Source organism: Danio aesculapii, chromosome 3 (genome assembly GCF_903798145.1).
Source record: "Danio aesculapii chromosome 3, fDanAes4.1, whole genome shotgun sequence".
NCBI lineage: Eukaryota > Metazoa > Chordata > Actinopteri > Cypriniformes > Danionidae > Danio > Danio aesculapii.
In genome coordinates this window covers 5,256,555-5,276,554 of record NC_079437.1, presented here as the reverse complement: position 1 = coordinate 5,276,554, position 20,000 = coordinate 5,256,555, and the positions used below count along the sequence as shown (strand labels likewise).

The window sequence follows — 20,000 nt, the reverse complement described above, 5'->3', positions numbered from 1 at the left end:
TGAGAGAGATTCGGACAGACGGGATGGACAGAATAAAGGCCCAAGAGGACAAAAAACAAGGGACGCATGGAGGAATGGAGAATAAAAGAGGAGCGAACACCAACGACACGAGCAGAAGAGAACAAATCCGGTCAGTTTCCAGAGAGAGAAACAAAAAAAAAGACGCCCAGAGTGTTGAAACATTAGCAGGACTTCATGCAGGGCTGGACGACATCAGGTGAAACTAAAACATTGATTAACTGAAGATTTTGTTAAGTTAAATGGTTGGTTATGACATAATTGGTGGTGGTGTGTGTGTATAGCGCATGGAAAGAAAGGCGAGAACCTTCATACTATGTGAAAGGTCGCTTCCTGTGTAAGCAGGAGTCAATGGCTGCGTCCAAAATCACCTACTACTTAGTAGGTACTGCATTTGAATTTAAACGTACTACTCGCCCATTGGAAAAGTACATTCTTTACAGCATGCATGTGAGCAGTATGAATGGAACTCGGCCATTTTGGAACTACATCCGCCATTTTGTCATCATCACGTGACATATCCGCGTCAGTTATGTTGCTCATGGTGCATCATGGAATAGTGTAATATCCATCAGATGCGCACTTCAGCATCTCGACGGAAGTAATAGGTCATCCAGGAACTTCTCGCATACTGTTTTTTGACATCTGTGAATTCGTACATACTACTCGGCTCGCATACTGATTTTAAAGCACTATATAGTATGGAGGTATGCAATTTCAAACTCAGCCATTGTTTTGGTTGTGAATGGTAAATGGTGGTCATGCATTAAAAGAGATGAGCTCGAAACTGTTGTTCTTAGTTAGTAACAATTTTAACTCCATTACAAGTATTAAGTATCTTATTTTAAATGAATAATAGTGCTGTCAAACAATCGCGATCCAAAATAATAGTTTGTATTTACATATATATAAGCACGTACTATAAATGACCACATATAACACAAAAATGTTTAATAATAAAATACATTTATATCTGTATTAAATTTAGATTTTAAATACAAATAAACATTTATTCAAATGTGTGTATTCATATATTGGAGAAAACGATTATTATATATTCAAAACTTATATTCAATCCAAGTATAAATGCATTTTAATATATATATTTTTAGACATTTTCTCCAAAATATACACGCATTTCTCTTTTTATATAATTAAGAAAATGTTTGTTTATATTAAACATGTACATTTAATACAATTAAGTTTAAATAAATAATATATGTTAATATATTCTCTCAACTATATACATGTATTTGTGTATTCATACTGTATATTCATCCTTAATAAATATGCATAGTACAAATTATTAAATATTATGAAAATCCAACGCTACCACTTTATTTTGATAGTCCATTTGAGTATTAGTAGACTGTCTGCTTAATATCTGCTGATTCTGCTCCTTCAACAGACATTTAACTGACTATAAGAAACTTAACAAGTACATGTCAACTTACACCAACCCTAACCTAACGGTCTACTTATAATCTAATGAGAATTAGATGCAATGTAACTTAAATTCAACAAACAGACCATCAAAATAAAGTGTGGCCAATCCAACTTTGTATTTTGGATGTGATTAATAGTTTGAGAATACTAATTTAAATATGTTTATTGATTTATTGGTTTATTTAGCCCTCATAGCTATAGATCTATAAATATACTCAACTATATGAGGTGGGATATTTTTTAACTATATATATATATATATATATATATATATATATATATATATATATATATATATATATATATATATATATATATATATATATATATATATATATGGTATTTTGTTCTGCATTTTTTATATATGCAATATTAAAATAGTTTTTATGGAAACTATTTATGGTTATTTGATCAATAATTTGAACAACTGAAACCAAAGCACAGACTGCTTGAAATGAAGATGTTTCGTGAAAAATAACTGAATTATTGTACAATATACTAAAAATAAACACAACAACTAGCCAAAATATAAGTCAAAAATAACCAACACATGACAGGAAAAAAATTCTTGTATTTATAAATATCATTTTTAAAAATGCTATGTGAAAAAAAGTTGGAAATAATAACTTGCCTGTCCTTTAGACTGGTGTTTTAAATGTCTATAATTAAAAATCTATATAATTGACCATGACGGAAATTCAGTGAGTTAGAGGTTGTGAATTAGGTTTTCAGTGGATCGTCCAGCCCTACGATCACAGTTGCTGCTGCTGCTATAATGTTGATCATAAAGCTGAAACTCACCGTCTTTCCACAGCTCAGACACAAATCTATCCGTGGACTGATTGAGTAAAGTGGCCACGTTATCATTCAGCGGGTCCATGTTCTTCATCAGCCATTCATCTGCCTTATAATCCACCTGACAAACACAGTTACACACATTTAAAAGTGTCAAATCACATACGCAGTCTAACTTTAAATGCATTCAGATTCCAGATACAGTTTTAGATAGTGTTTTACTAGCGGGTCCAAGACATTTTTAAGATTCATTTGTTCCGTTTCTGCTCATATTTGATCACCATTAACTAAACTATAGTGAATATAGTGAATATACAGTGATAATATGAGAAATGTTGAAGGTGTCTGAATGAATTTAGGTTTAAAGGTGATCTATTATGCAAAAATCACTTTTATAAAGGGTTTAAACACAATCGCAGTGTGTGAATATATCCAGCCTCTAATGGTAAACATTAATTAATTGTATTTGTTTATAATCAGACTTGATGAAAACAGTCTGCAGTTTTAAATGAAGCACAAATGAACAGCAACAGGAGTCTCCATGCACAGACAGACGTATGAAGCACACACTGATGTTCACTGCCGCTGTGCTGACACACAGGCATTTGTAGCTCCGCCCTCTTTGAAAAGAGCACAATCTCATTTGCATTTAAAGCGACGGTCGCCAAAACACCACAATTAGGATCAAAACCCAAAAGGGTCAGTTTCAGAGAGTTATACAACATTATTTATGTGGTATTTTGAGCTGAAACGTCACACACACACTCTAGAGACATCAGAGACTTTTGGATCTTGTAAAAAAAAAAAGTGCCATAATAGGTCCCCTTTAACAGTATCTTAAGCAGAAGAGCACAGTATTCACCTTTCCAGCATAGTGGATGATGCAGAAATCTGCCTCGTCCTTCAGTTTCTTGGGTTTGTGGAATTTGGGATGCGTCCCCTGCTCCTGCAGGACCTTCTCCACGAAACTCTTATCTGTGGCTTTAGGGAACCAGCACTCCTCGTCCAGGAGAGCCAGGATTCCCGGAGGACTCGCCTGCAAAAACAAACAATAAAATAATGGATTCCAGGATCTTAATTCCTAATCTTAAACATGGCTGATGCTAGAATTGCTGGTACATCCTAGATAAATCTTCTATTATTTTCAGAAACGGTTTTGAACAGTAACACAAATAATGCGGTCAACTCTGTTACATCAGTTATTAAGAGGCAGATCAATCTGTAAAGCACTGATGGAAAAAGCATGTGACTTGCTCCAAGTGATGTCAAACTCATGACTGCACTAATGAGTGTCCTTAATCTTCTCTCATTCATTTGTGCAAAAGGTTTAGGATACACCAATAGTAGATTGTGTCAACTCTGTTACTGTGATATTCTCATTCACCTTTAAAAAAACAATAATATGATGAAAATACATATAATTGAGTTTCAGACATTCCAGGTGCAGTCTGGTTTGAGGTTAGCACCACAAAATGCAGGAAAATGTCACCTCTGTTAAGTGGTAACTGTCAAATTCTGTTATTGTTAGTCAACTCCGTTACCTTCCTTCAACTCTGTTAAGGTAACCGTCAACTCTAATACCAGTAACCATCAACTCTGTTAGGGTAACCGCCAACTCTGATACCAGTAATCGTCAACTTAGTTACCAGTAACCATCAACTCTGTTACGGTAACCGTCAACTTTGCTACCTTCCTTCAAGTCGGTTACCGGTAACCGTCAGCTCTGTTACCCGTAACTGTCAACTCTCTAACCAGTAATCTTCAACTCTGTCATTGTCAGTCAACTCTGTTCCCTTCTTGTAAATCTGTTACCGTAACTCTGTTAACAGTAACTGTCTGTTACAATTAGTCAACTATGTTACTGGTGTTACTTAACTTTGTTACCGGTTACTGTCAACTTTAACAGTCAACTCTGTTAACTTCCTTCTACTCTGCTACCGGTTTCAGTCAACTCTGTTAATTTCCTTCAACTCTGTTACCTTCCGTCAACTCTGTTACCAGTAACTGTCAACTCTTTTACCAGTAACCATCAACTCAGATGCCTTCCTTTAGCTCTGTTATGGTAACTGTCAACTCTATTACCTTTCTTCAACTCCATTACCGGTAAACGTCAACTCTGTTACCAGTGTTAGTCAACTCGATTACCTTCCTTCAATTCAGTTGCCGGTAACAGTCAACTCTGTCACCGGTGTCAGTCAACTCTGTTATCGTCCTTCAACTCTGTTACCATAAACCGTCAACTCTGTTACTGTCAGTCAAATCTGTTACCTTCCTTCAACTCTGTTACTGCCAGTCAAATCTGTTACCTTCCTTCAACTCTGTAACTGTCAGTCAACTCTGTTTCCTTTCTTCAACTCTGTTACTTTCCTTCAACTCTGTTACTGGTGTCAGTCAACTCTGTTTCCTTCCTTCAACTCTGTTACCAGTAACTGTCAACTCTGTTACGGTAACAGTCAACTCTGTTACCAGTAACCATCAACTCGGATGCCTTCCTTTAGCTCTGTTCCGGTAACAGTCAACTCTGTTACCAGTGTCAGTCAACTCTGTTATCGTCCTTCAACTCTGTTACCATTAACCGTCAACTATGTTACGGTCAGTCAACTCTGTTACCTTCCCTCAACTTTGTTAGTCAATCAACTCTTTTACCTTCCCTCAACTCTGTTACTGTCAGTCAACTCCGTTACTTTCCCTCAACTCTGTTACTGTCAGTCAACTCCGTTACCTTCCCTCAACTCTGTTACTGTCAGTCAACTCCGTTACCTTCCCTCAACTCTGTTACTGTCAATCAACTCCGTTACCTTCCTTCAACTCTGTTACTGGTGTCAGTCAACTCTGTTTCCTTCCTTCAACTCTGTTACCAGTGTCAGTCAACTCTGTTATCGTCCTTCAACTCTGTTACCATTAACCGTCAACTATGTTACGGTCAGTCAACTCTGTTACCTTCCCTCAACTTTGTTAGTCAATCAACTCTTTTACCTTCCCTCAACTCTGTTACTGTCAGTCAACTCCGTTACCTTCCCTCAACTCTGTTACTGTCAGTCAACTCCGTTACCTTCCCTCAACTCTGTTACTGTCAATCAACTCCGTTACCTTCCCTCAACTCTGTTACTGTCAATCAACTCTGTTACCTTCCTTCAACTCTGTTACTGGTGCCAGTCAACTCTGTTACCTTCCTTCAACTCTGTTACTGTCATTCAACTCTGTTTCCTTCCTTCAACTCTGTTACTGGTGTCAGTCAACTCTGTTACCTTCCTTCAACTCTGTTACCATGGGCTAAACATAATCACAGAAAATCCTGAAAATGGATCAGGTTGTTTTTCTGAGTTACTCACGGGTTTCTCGATGAGGTCGATGCAGGGCTGCAGGTCGAGACCAAAGTCAATGAAGCTCCACTCGATGCCCTCACGCTGGTACTCCTCCTGCTCCAGGATGAACATAGTGTGGTTGAACAGCTGCTGGAGCTTCTCGTTGGTGTAGTTGATGCACAACTGCTCGAAAGAGTTCAGCTGTGGAGACAAACAAATACAACTTCACTGCAAGGAATTGTGGGTAATGTCTCTGCAAGTTGCCAATGTAGTTAAGTACAGTAGTAAAATAAAAACACTTAAGCTACTGTCCACCACGGGTAAGTTTATGGATCGTTCTGTACCTCAAAGATCTCAAAGCCAGCGATGTCCAGGATGCCGATGAAGGATGCGCCCTGACGTTTGGTCTTATCCAGAGCTTTGTTGATGCGCATCACCAGCCAGCGAAACATCCTCTCGTACGTGGCTTTAGCCAGAGCCTCCACTGCAAACTCGGCCTGCTCCTGCGTCTGTGCCTTCTGCACGTAGTCCCGGCCCACTTTAATCCGGGGCGATAGGATGGCGCGGGTGAAATCGGTCACATTCATGCCCATCAGATGGCACACTTTTTGGGCGGCTGAATAAGGGGATGGAGAAAAGTTAAGAAATGTGACCCTGGACCACAAAACCAGTCAAAAGTGTCAACATTTGAAAACTGAGATTTATGCATTATCTGAGAGTGGAATAAATTGGTTTTCCATTTCCGTTTTGGTTAGACTTTCACCTGACTAGCTGGAAGTGGAACTTATTAAACATTCAAGCCAGTTTAGAGCAGCTAATGAATATTTTTGACCAGTTTGTACAAGTTAATTACAATTATTGACCAGCTTATAACCATTTTTGACCACTCTGGACAAGTTATTGACCAATTCTGACCAGTTAATAACAATTTTGACCAGATCAGACTAGTTAATGGATACTCTTGAACAGCCTGGACCAGTCAGTGGTCAGTTTGTAGCAGCTAATTCCCATTTTTGAATTAGCTAATTCCAACTATTAAAATTTTTTTGGACCAACTAATGACCATTTTCAACCAGTTTGCACCAGTTACAAACAACTGATAACCATTTTAGACTAGTAAATGTCCATTTTTGGCCTGCTTAAACCAGTAATGGCCAAATTACCAGTTTGGAAAAGTTATTGACTATTTTAAACAGCTAATGACACTTTTGACCAGGTCAGACCAGTTAATGACTACTCTTGAACAGGCTGGAGCCACTTATTACCATTTTTGACAAACAAATAACTCACTGTCAAGTCTTGTAAGCTAATCTCAAATTTTCAGCTAACTTGAATAAGCTAATGTCCAAATTACCAACTAATTTAACCAGTTTGGACCAGCCAATAACCACATGACCATTTTTGGTCAATTTGGACCAGCTTATGGCTGAATGAACATTTTTGACAAGTTAGACCAGACAATAATATTTGTGGACCAGCTACTAACCATTTTAACAAGTTTGAAATAGCCACCAGAATCAACAGCTAACCATTCAGGCCAGATGGAGCAGCTAATGACTGTTTTTGACCAGTTTGGACACGTTAATGACAATATTTGACCAGCAAGAACTTGCTAATAACCAAAGGACCATTTTGGACCAGCTGATATCAATTTTGACCAGGTCAGACTAGTTAATGAACACCTTTGAACAGCCTGGACCAGTTAAAGGTCAGTATGTAGCAACTAACTACCATTTTTGAACTTGTTAATAACCAAGTGACCATTTTTGACAAGTTATTCCAACTAATACCATTTTTGGAGCAGCTAATGACCATTTTCAGCCAGTTTGTACCAGCTACAAGCAAATGTTAAGAATTTTAGTCTAGTAAATGTCCATTTTTTGGCCAGTTTGGACCAGCTAATGACTGAATGGACATTTTTGACAAGTTTGACCAACCAATAATATTTCTGGACCAGCTTATAACCAATTTCAACAAGTTTAGAATGGTTAATAACAATTTTCAACCAGCTTGTACCAGCTATTAACAAATGTTAACTAGTTTGGAATGACGATTGACCAAGTTTGGCCAGCTTGAGCCAACTGATGACCAAATGACCATCTTGGACCACTCTGGACAAGTTAATGACCAGCTAATAACAATTCTGACCAGATCAGACCAGGTAATGAAAACTCTTGAACAGCCTGGACCAGTTAACGGTCAGTTTGTAGCAGCTAATTACCATATTTGACAATCTAATGACCATTGTCATCAAGTCTGGACAAGCTAATTGCAATTTTTGGCCAGTTTGGACCAGCTAATAACAATTTTTACCATGTCAGACAAGTTAATGGCCAGTCTTAAACCAGTTAATGGTCCGAATGACTAATTTTGACCAGCTAATATTGTTTTTGTCCAAATTACCAACATACAGAAATTTCAATCAGCTAAATTGTTTGTTTTTTTTTACCAGCTGGACTGGCTAATAACCAAGCTAGACCAAGACCAAGTTAGTTTTTGACAAGCTAGTCCAACTAATACAATTTTTGAACAAACTAATAACCATTTAATCAATTTGTGTGCTAACAATTACTACTAACAATTGTTAACTAGTTTGGAAAGGCTAATGACAGTTTAGACATTAGACCAGGTACTCTGGAACAGCCAGACCAGTTAATGGTCAGTATAGAGTAGCTAATTACCATTGTTTTTAAAGGTAATGACCAACCTAGGCCAAATTAGACTAGATGATATAATTTTATGACCAGTTTAGATTAGCTAATGACCAGTTTTTACACACCAGTTTAAATCTGCCAGAAGTCATGTAAACCACCTGGTATCTTTATGATGTCAACAAAGCTACAGGAGACCTAATGGATGCATTTTAACAGTCATAACCGGTGTATTTATTTACCAGTGTCATCAGGCATGGAGGCCTGGTCAGAGTGACGCTCCTTCTTGAAGGACATGTTACCCAGCTGCAGCACAGATGAAATAACCCTCAGCAGACCTGCAGGGGGCGACACACAAACACACAATGAAAAACCTCAAACCTCTAGCTGAAAATAAGTCACAATTATGAGCAGCTCTACTGTTTATACACACCGACATGCTCCTCCTCAGAGAAGCCCATAATCCTCATGGCCTCCACAGTCTCCACGTACATGTCTCGGTCCTGCTGTCCCGGGATGGTCACGTTCCCATTGGACAGGAACCGGTACTTATTGTAGCCCTCGAGACACAGCTCAGCTGATGAAGCAAATTTGTATAATTTATATTAACAATCTTTGCATAATTTATATTAACATATATTAGCATCTTTGTATGAAGACTGTAAACATTTACAGATGAAGTCAGAATTATTTGCCCCACCAAAGAACTGTTCAGAGCACATCTCTAATCATAATAGTTGTAATAACTCATCTCTAATAACTGATTTATTTTCTGGTCTCCATGATGACAGTAAATAATATTAGACTAGATATTCTTCAAGACACTAGTATTCAGCTTAAAGTGACATTTAAAGGATTAACTAGGTTAATTAGGGTAAAGTTAGGGTAATTAGGCAAGTCATTGTATAACAGTGGTTTGTTCTGGAGACAATCCAAAACTAATATTGCTTAAGGGGGCTAATAATATTGACCTTAAAATGGCTTTAAAACAATTAAAAACTGCTTTTATTTTATCAGAAATAAAACAAATAAGACTTTCTCCAGAAGAAAAAATATTATAGGAAATACTGTGAAAATTTCCTGAAATATGTGAAAGAGGGCAGTCGAATAACTCTGACTCTAACTGTATGTGCACGTTTGATGTAAAAGCAGTGCAGACGCTCACAGCGAAGTTTGTCTCCAACGCCGGTCAGCATGTAGTAGAACATGTGGAAGGTTCGCTCTTCTTTAGCCTGACGGATGGCGCGGGACTTCTCCAACAGGTCTGACCATTAGAGTCAAGGTCAGACTCATTTTATCACATGATGCATTTCGTTTTTAATGACTAGCAGCTGTATTTAAGACATTTTCAGAGCATCACCATCACACGAAGAACAAGCAGCCAATCACAACTGCCTGATTAATTGTTCATGACCTATATGTAGAAATAAAAAATGAGTCTTTCAGGGTTCCTGTAACAGAGTGCTGGCTCATTTGCATATTTATGAGGTCAATGAGGTTTATACTGCAAAAAAGGCCATTTTAGACTTGTAAAATGTAAGAAATGTAAGACTTTTTAAAGAACTTTAAGACTAACTAAAGAAATAAAGGGAAAAAATGATGATCTTCACTGCAAAAATTGAGCTTACGCTTCACTTTAAAATAAAACACAAGGGAAAAAACCCTCATGTAAATTATAGTCATGATCATATGAATTTAAAATGCGCTGCTTTGATATAAGAATTTAAGGCCTAGTTTACTAAAAAGCAATTAAGGACTTTTAAGACCCGATTGGATTTCCTTTCAAGAGAATTTACTAATTTAGGGTGCTTTCACACCTAAACGTTTGTTTGGGAACCTGTTGTGTTTGCATCTTTACCGCGGTATGTGTGAATTCAGCAATCGCACTCTGATCTGCGCCAAAACATCCCGTCCGAGATCGCCTTGACGAAGTCTCGGCTCTATTGAAATGAGCTCGGGAGAAGATCGATTGTAGTGAGAAAGCACTATGATCCAATGAACTACTGAACCAGGCTATATCACAGCATATTACGCTTATGTAACAGGCATATACGGCTATATAAAGAGAGAACGATTAGTAGGGCGGGATGTCATCATTCCTACCAGTAAACGTCCATTTCATGTCAAATACGAAAGTGAAAGCATGCTGAACTATTAAAGAGAGCTGTTTATCCGAACAGCAGTCTTGGTTTATCTGTTATTTCTCTCTATAATGTAAATCCTATGATGCATAATTCTAGCCAAGGGCTCTGTATGAGAAAGTCTTCCATCAGATTTATACTTGGTGACGATGTCTGTGTGTGACAGAATTTTTAATTGTAATACAATATCAAATGATGACAACCTGTTAATCTGCATTTACAATTATTTTTATTTTCAGTGGAAGAAGTCAAGAAGTCATGCACTGCCTTCGATTTCTTTTGTTGATTCTAGTCCAAATATCTAAAAATTATTACATCAAGAAGCATTTTCTAGACATCCAAACAATATTGTCTTGTCTTCAGAAATAATATGTCAGAATTAAGTGAGCTTTTCCTTGAAACAAGCTGAATAATCTGCCAATGGGATAAGCAAAATCAATCTTACGTCAAAATGAAAAACAAGATTTAGTTTACCCCATTGGCTGATTATTTTGCTTGTTTTAAGGAAAAACTCACTTAATTTTGACTTATTATTTCATAAAACAAGACTCTATGTTTTTGTTGTCTAGCAAATGCTTCTTGATTTAAGAATTTGTAAACATTTGGACTAGAAACAAGACAAAAACTAAGTAAAAAAAGCCTTTTTTGCAGTGTAAACATCTGCAATGGGCTTTAAATCCTCCAATAAATGTGATTGACCTCATAAATATGCAAATAAGCCAGCAATCCCTTATCCCAGAGGTAATGACCCTGAGTTTTAAAGCATATTAAGCAGCTCATAAGGATACATGTTTCAATATTGGCTCCAACGATGTAGCCGTTGACGTCAAAGTTGATCCTGATGAATTTGCCCTGAAGCACAGAACAGATAAAAGATCAGTTGGACATGTATTTACACTGGGACTGAAATAAGATGGCTATAAAGCGAGAGAGTCTTACGAATCGAGAAGAGTTGTCGTTTTTGACGGTCTTGGCGTTTCCGAAGGCCTCCAGGATCGGGTTTGCCTGCAGCAGCTGCTTCTCCAGCTCGCCCTGCGCTCAAACAAACCAATCGCAGCTCAGTTCAGCTCAAACGCACCAATCACAGCTCAGATCAGCTTGAGCTGAGCACAATTCAGCTTAAGTGCACCAATCACAGAGCAGCAGAGCTCAGATACACCAATTATGAGCTCAAACGCATCAATCACAGCACAGCTAATTTTAAACCGACCAATCACAGGGTCACTTGGTTCAGCTCAAACAGCATCAAAAGTGTCCCGCACAGGAGCAAATAAGCCAAAACGCACACATGGATAAGCACATATTCTGATTACAATCCCAAAACACCAGTAAAGAGAGCGTCCCGTCACCCCTGAACACACAGAAACACTGTCCTTACACACTCACCTCATATATAACACACAAACCCTCACTCACTTTACAGATAAACACAATGTTCAGTAGTTTCTTTATGAATGTTACAACAGCGAACTCAAATTCAAATCATTAAATTCTTAATTAATCAAATTAAAATGATTTATACAATAACATCTTGAAAATAACTACACTAAAATAAATAGACCAACTGAATTTTGTTGAATTAATAAATTAATTACAGAAATTGAAATAAAAACTGCAAATATATTAACGAAAACAAAAACATTTAGGGAAAACTTAATAAAAGCTAATTTAAATTACGAATAAAAACTAAACTAGTATATTTGGTTGTAAAAATAATAAACAATATTAAATCAGCCTACATAAAAACAAAAACTGAACAATAAAAATAAATGACTTTAAAAGAATAACACATTTCACAATTATATATAATACCTAACAGTCACCATCTCATTTACATAAAGCCTCCACCAATCAAAACACATTTCAGAACAAATGTTTACATTTAAAGAATTTTTTCACCTCACAAAATGAATTCTGTCATCATTCGATCAAACTCTGCATATAATAACATATTGTGAAAAAAGCTGGAAATTGAAGCCATTTACTTCTATAGTATTTATTTCCGTATGGTAGTCAATGGCTACCAGTACCCAACATTCTTCACAATATCTTCTTTTGTGCTCAGCAGAAAAGCAAAAATCTTAAATGTTTGGAACCACTTGAGAACTGACGGAATCACTTGAGTTTGAAAGAAATGGTGTTTTAAAACCATACTATAGTAAATGTACTTGAACTAATTTGGCGTGGTAATTCTATAGTTGCTATTGTAACAACAATCTTAATTGGTCTGTTGTGGTAATTTTATAGTTGCTATGGTAACAACAATAGTAACTAGCCTATTGTGGTAATTCTATAATTGCTATGGTAAGAACAATAGTAATTTGTCTGCTGTGCTAACTATATAGTAGCTATGGTAGCAAAACAATAGTAATTTGTCTGTAATGGTAACTATATAGTAGCTATGGTAGCAAAACAATAGTAATTTGTCTGTAATGGTAACTATATAGTTGCTATGGTAGCAAAACAATAGTAATTTGTCTGTAGTGGTAACTATATAGTTGCTATGGTAGCAAAACAATAGTAATTTGTCTGTAGTGGTAACTATATAGTTGCTATGGTAGCAAAACAATAGTAATTTGTCTGTAGTGGTAACTATATAGTTGCTATGGTAGCAAAACAATAGTAATTGGTCTGTAGTGGTAACTATATAGTTGCTATGGTAGCAAAACAATAGTAATTTGTCTGTAGTGGTAACTATATAGTTGCTATGGTAGCAAAACAATAGTAATTTGTCTGTAGTGGTAACTATATAGTTGCTATGGTAGCAAAACAATAGTAATTTGTCTGTAGTGGTAACTATATAGTTGCTATGGTAGCAAAACAATAGTCATTTGTCTGTAGTGGTAACTCTATAGTTGCTATGGTAGCAAAACAATAGTAATTTGTCTGTAGTGCTAACTATATAGTTGCTATGGTAGCAAAACAATAGTAATTTGTCTGTAGTGGTAACTATATAGTTGCTATGGTAGCAAAACAATAGTAATTTGTCTGTAGTGGTAACTATATAGTTGCTATGGTAGCAAAACAATAGTAATTTGTCTGTAGTGGTAACTCTATAGTTGCTATGGTAGCAAAACAATAGTAATTTGTCTGTAGTGGTAACTATATAGTTGCTATGGTAGCAAAACAATAGTAATTAGCCTGTTGTGGTAAATCTATAGTTGCTATAGTGACGACAACAACAGTAATTAGTCAGTTGTGGTAATGATATAGTTGCTATGGTAACATAACAGTAGTTAGTCTGTTGTGGTAATACTATAGTTGCTATGGTAACAACAACAACAATAGTATTTAGTCTGCTGTGGTAAATCTATAGACCAGGGGTGGGCAAACTCAGTCCTGGAGGGCCGGTGTCCTGCACAGTTTAGCTCCAACTCTAATCAAACACACCTGCTTGTAGAATTTTCTAGTGATCATGAAGACACTGATCAGCATGTTCAGGTATTTTTGATAAGTGTTGGAGCTAAACTATGCAGGACCCCGGCCCTCCAGGATCAAGTTTGCCCACCACTGCTATAGATGCTATAGTAACAGCAATAGTAATTAGTCTGTTGTGGCAACTCTATAGTTGCTAGGGTAACAACAATATTAATTAGTCTGTTGTAGTAATACTATAGTTGCTATGGTAACAACAATATTAATTAGTCTGTTGTGGCAATTCTATAGTTGCTATACTAACAACAACAGTAATTAGTTGGTTGTGGTAATGATATAGTTGCTATGGTAACAACAACAGCAATTATTCTGTTGTGGTAACTTTATAGTTGCTATAGTAACAACAATAGTCATTTGTATGTTGTGGTTATTATATAGTCGCTATGGTAACATAACAATTGTAGTTAGACTGCCATGGCAATTCTATAGTTGCTATGGTAACAACAATCATAATTAGTCTGTTGTGGCAATTCTATAGTTGCTATGGTAACAACAACAGTAATTAGTCCGTTGTGGTAATTCTATAGTTGCTATGGTAACAACAATATTAGTCTGTCGGGGTAATTCTATAGTTTCTATGGAAACAACAATATTAATTAGTCTGTTGTAGTGATTCTAAAGTTGCTATAGTAACAACAACAGTAATTAGAGTGTTGTGATAATTCTGTTGTCGCAATTCTATAGGTTCCATGGTAACATAACTATAGTAATAGAAACAAATGACCCAATACTGTAGTTTTCAACAACTATAGGGTATATTACACTACAATAAAGCAGTTTACTGCAGTAAAAACTAAATTATTATACAGTATCTATTAGTATTATTAGGTTATACTACTACAGTATGCTGCAGACTAAAGACTATAATAAATGCAATATAAGACAATTTACTATAGTATGGTTCAAAAACACTAATATTTTTGATGTGAACTCTTTCTTTAACAAGCACCGGCTGTTCCTTTAAGTCCAGATTTGCAGGACGCACACAGAAACAATGGTCATCTTGTTGAATCACGTTAGCATGTGCTCCGCTTCACATGTTCTTGTAAAACAGCAGGGTTCATTCCTGCAGCGCTGACGTCTCCATCTGCACTGTTTATTCTCCCAGAGGCAGAAATACACACATATTTATTGACCAAAGCCAGTTCCCATGAGCTCAGAAACACAGAATAGGGACGCGTGGTGGCATTCAGACCCGTCAGACTGAGAACATCTGCAGTAACACTCCTCATCTGCGGCACTGGCCACAAAAACACACTTACTTTAGAGATTATTCAGTGCTACAGAGGTTTTGTGAGCAGAAGCACCACTAGTATTGATAAAATTATAATCTTAGTGGACATAAACAATACTTGCACAGCATTTATTAATCATAGTTCAACATTTAACATTATTGTTAACACTAGTTACCGCACTGTGGAGTTAGCATGAGTGAGCGACTTTATATTCATTACCTAATGTTAACAAAGATGAATAAATACTGTAGTATATGTATTGTTCATAGTTTGTGTTAATAAATACATTATCTAATGAAACCTTATTGTAAAGTGTTACCATTAATAAATCAAATCAAGAATCACATCAGAATCGAATCGAGAATCAAATACAATGGAATTGACTGGAGAATTGACTCAAGTTGACAATCAAATTAAGAGTCACATCGGTATTGACTCTAGATTCAATTCAAAAGTCATATCGGAATTCACTCAAGAATCAACTGAAGAGTCACAACAAAACTGAACTGAGAATCAAATACATTGGAAATAACTTAGGAATCCAATCAAGAGTCAATCGACTCAAGAATCTAACTAATAGTTATACTGCACTTGATTCGAGCATCATACTGGAATCGAATTGAAAAATCGAATCAATTCACATCGGAATCAAATCGAGACTCAAAATACATCAGAATTGACTTGAGAATCGAATCAAGAGTCACAACGGAATCGAATCGAGAATCAAATCAAAAGTCACATCAAAATTGAATCGTGAATCAAATACATCTGAATTGACTTTAGAATTAAATCAAGAGTCACATCGGAATCGAATCGAGACTCAAAATACATCAGAATCAACTTGAGAATCAAATCAAGAGTCACATCGGAATCGAATCGAGAATCAAATACATCAGAATTGACTTGAGGATCGAATAAAGAGTCACATTAGAATCTAATCAAGAATCAAATACACCAGAATTGACTTGAGAATCAAATCAAAGTCCCATCAGAATTGAATCATAAATCAAATACATCTGAATTGACTTGAGTATCAACATCGGAATCAAATCGAGACTCAAAATACATCAGAATCGACTTGAGAATCGAATCAAGAGTCACATCAGAATCGAATCGAGAATCCAATACAAATAATTGATTTGAGAATCAAATCAAAAGTCACATCCGAATCGAATCGTGAATCAAATGCATCTGAATGAACTTGAGAATCAAATCAAGAGTCACATCGGAATCAAATCGAGACTCAAAATACATCAGAATTCACTTGAGAATCGAATCAAGAGTCACATTGGAATCGAATCGAGAATCAAATACATCATAATCGACTTGAGAATCAAATAAAGAGTCACATCGGTTTCAAATTGAGAAACAAATTAAGAGTCACATCGGAAAAGACTTGAGAATCAATTACATCAGAATCAACTTTAGAATCAAATCAAGAGTCATACTAGAATAGACTTGAAAATCAAATAAAGGGTCACATCGGAACTGAATCAAGAATCAAATACATTAGAGTCACATCAGAATCGAATCAAATCGAGAATCAAATACATCGAAATTGACTTGAGAACCAAATCAAGAGTCACATCGCAATCGACTCGAGAATTAAATGCATCAGAATTGACTCGAAAAACTAATCGAGAGTCAAATCAGAATCAACTCAATGATCAATTCAAATGTCGCATCGAATCAAAAGCTTGTAAATCAGAATCGAATCAACTGAATCGACACCCTGCCCTATTCATCTAGAGAGGAAACCATAGATTTTTCTTCACGTGTGTGTTTTTGCAGATGCTCAGTTTATTGTTGTATTGAGGAGTCTGAGGTGTGTTTCAGTCTCAGTGTGAAGAGTCTGAATGAAGCTTCAGCTCGGCTTGTTCACCCAGCAGAGAGAGAGAGGAGACAGACTGAGAGATAAGATGATGAGGATGAAGATGATGATGATGTAACTCACATGTGACAGGACGGAGCTGCTCTGTTGACATAAAGAGAAAAACACTCAAACTTACTCTCACTCTGAGGCAAACGGCAGATCCAGCGGGGAGAGAGATCCGCTCACTAACACACAGCAGGAGCGCTTATGTACACACAAACACACGTCCCAGCAAAATCAGGAGAAACGCACTATCAAATCTGCTCTAGAAGAGCTCAGGAAAGATGAGAGGAGCTTTATTGATGATTATTGGGTGTCATAATGAGGTTCTACAAACCAAATGTGATTAAAAGACTAGATGGTAGGGCTGGGCAAATAAAAAATAAATCATATATTTGGTATTGATAATTATTGAATATTTTTAATAATCCATTGAGGAATAAAGTTCAGTAGATTATTTTATTTTAATAATTTTTTGGGGGGGTTTTCACCTTTATTAGATAGGACAGTAGAGAGAATTGACAGGAAAGCATGAGGTGCAGAGAGAGAGGAAGAATCGGCATAGGACCATGAGGCGGAATCGAACTCAGGTCGCCGTGAACACCCGAGTGCATGTGTCGACGCACTAACCCCTACACCACCGGCGCAGACAAGTTCAATAGATTCTAAGTATTTTATTTAACCACTTTATTTTCATTACTAAAGGCAAATAGTTTCAATAATCAAAAACAGAGAAACAAAAAAAAATAAAAATCACTATTAAACCTGCGCTTGAAGAGCTAGAGAGATGAGAGGAGCTTTATCAGGGTTTCTGCAGGTTTCACCAAGTTAAATTTAAGACTTAAGACTACTATGAATGAAATATTAGACTTATGCAGGGCTAAAGGCGAAGGATTTTTTTCCGAATATCCCCGTTTAAACAGATTTTCACTTGCCCTTTCAAAAATGATTAGAATTTAATACATTTAATAACACAATAATAATAATTTTGTTTATTACTTATCAAATATATTCATACACAAACCCTATCACCCTTACCAAGAACAGAACAATACACAGCTGTCAACCACATCAGTCTACAATAATCATAATAATTTAATAATAAGAATATAGCTCAGGTCAGGATCCTCAGCAGTAAATAAATGGAGAACTTTTACACTAATGTTACTGTGAGGAAAGTAATTAAACGCTATTTTTAAAGAAAGGGTTCAACGTTTTATTGAGATTGGGGATTGTGTAAGTGTTAATGGCCAGATTGAGCATCTTGACATGAACAAAGGAAAAGACTTTTGAGACTAAATTAATTTAATAAAAACAGATTAAAGACCTACAACACAACATTTCAGTAGATTTGAGACTTTAAGACCTAAAATTTAGCTTTTGAGATAAGGCATTTTTAAGACCCCGCAGATACCCTGTTTATTGATGATTATTGGGCATCATGATTTAGCTCTGTAAATGCAAATGTGGTTAAAAACTAGTGTAAGAGGCTTTTTTAAAAGTCAAAAAATAAATAAATAAATAAATAAGTAAATAAATAAATAAGTAAATAAATAAACAAGTAAATAAATAAACAAGTAAATAAATAAACAAATAAGTAAATAAATAAACAAATAAGCAAATAAATAATTAAATAAATAAATAAGTAAATAGGTAAATAAATAAACAAGTAAATAAATAAACAAATAAGTAAATAAATAAACAAATAAGTAAATAAATAAACAAATAAGTAAATAAATAAACAAGTAAATAAATAAATAAATAAATAAATAAATAAATAAATAAATAAATAAATAAAGTAGAGAAGTCTGCTTACCAAATCAATAATTTCATTAAAGGCAAAATAAATAAATAAATAAATAAATAAATAAATAAAGAATAAAAAATAGAAAATTAAGTAAATAAGATTAAAAAACATAAAATAAAAAACTGTTAATATTTTAATAAAACATTTCTATTAAATGTAATAAAAAATAAAAATACCAAATTTGATTGAACTTTATTAATGTTTTATTTGTCTATTTGCAGAAATATGCTTTATCAGGATTATAAATATATACTTTTTGTTTATAAAAGTTGTAAGTAAAAAATCTAAATATTAATAAAAAATTATATTTAGTTTGATTTTATTTAACAAGATTTTTGTAAACTAGCAACTAAACTTGCAACTAGACTAAAACTAACATAAATAAATGTAATTAATTAATTAAAATGAAATAAAATGTGTGATTTTATTTAGTTTAATACTCTGAAACTGAAGTGTTTCCTTTTACTGGGCATTTGTTGGAAAATAAAGTCAAGTATTCAAGTATTTCCTGCTCTCTTTCATTCTGTTCACATTAAACACTGTGAGGAGAGCCAATGGCATACATCAGCAGGAAATGACTTATGTAACATCAGAATGAGAAGTGTTGGGTGTGTTGGCCTGTTTCTGCTTCACATTCCTGACCTGATAATGTGATGTGAAGGCAGATGAAAGAAGGGTGGAGAACTGAGAAACACACACACAAACGTGCGCGCGCACACACACACACACACACACACCTGGTCTTTCTTGGTTTTGTGAGATGACGCCACGTGAGCCAGATACTGAATGACCTTCTTGGTGTTTTCTGTCTTTCCAGCTCCAGATTCACCTCTGAAAACACACACGTGTTTTATATATATATATATTTATATACACACACAGACACAAAAAGACATACACACACACACACACATACAAGATAAATACCAAATACACACATAAAGCACACACACACACACATGCATATATACACACACATATACATATACACATACACATACATATATATATACACATACACATACAGACACACACACCACACACACACACACACACACACATGTATGTCTATGTATATGTGCCTATATATTTGCGTTTTATTTATACACACAAACACAATCAAAATGCAATACACACACACACAACCAAGAACAAAAAGACGCGCACATTTACACACACATATACATATATATATATAGACAAACAAAACATGCATTCACACACAGATATATAAACACAAAGACACAAAACACACACACAAACAAAACATGCATTCACACATATACACACACAC

At 35.4% G+C, this 20,000-nt stretch overlaps 1 protein-coding gene across 2 annotated transcripts in view; it reads right to left on the bottom strand.

Moving 5' to 3' along the window:
• LOC130220722 (myosin-9-like) overlaps positions 1-20,000 on the bottom strand; it is a 102,124-nt gene that overhangs the window by 36,576 nt on the left and 45,548 nt on the right. Inside the window, exons 5-15 of one of the 2 annotated variants that reach the window (XM_056452948.1) lie at positions 19,444-19,537; positions 16,981-17,001; positions 11,296-11,388; positions 11,145-11,208; positions 9,381-9,479; positions 8,649-8,792; positions 8,458-8,553; positions 5,909-6,180; positions 5,592-5,765; positions 3,122-3,295; positions 2,266-2,380 (exon numbers count right to left, since the gene is read on the bottom strand). In XM_056452948.1, the coding sequence (XP_056308923.1) occupies positions 2,266-2,380; positions 3,122-3,295; positions 5,592-5,765; positions 5,909-6,180; positions 8,458-8,553; positions 8,649-8,792; positions 9,381-9,479; positions 11,145-11,208; positions 11,296-11,388; positions 16,981-17,001; positions 19,444-19,537 (1,346 nt within the window). The remainder of the gene's footprint in view (positions 1-2,265; positions 2,381-3,121; positions 3,296-5,591; positions 5,766-5,908; positions 6,181-8,457; positions 8,554-8,648; positions 8,793-9,380; positions 9,480-11,144; positions 11,209-11,295; positions 11,389-16,980; positions 17,002-19,443; positions 19,538-20,000) is intronic. The other variant, XM_056452949.1, reaches the window with a different exon arrangement.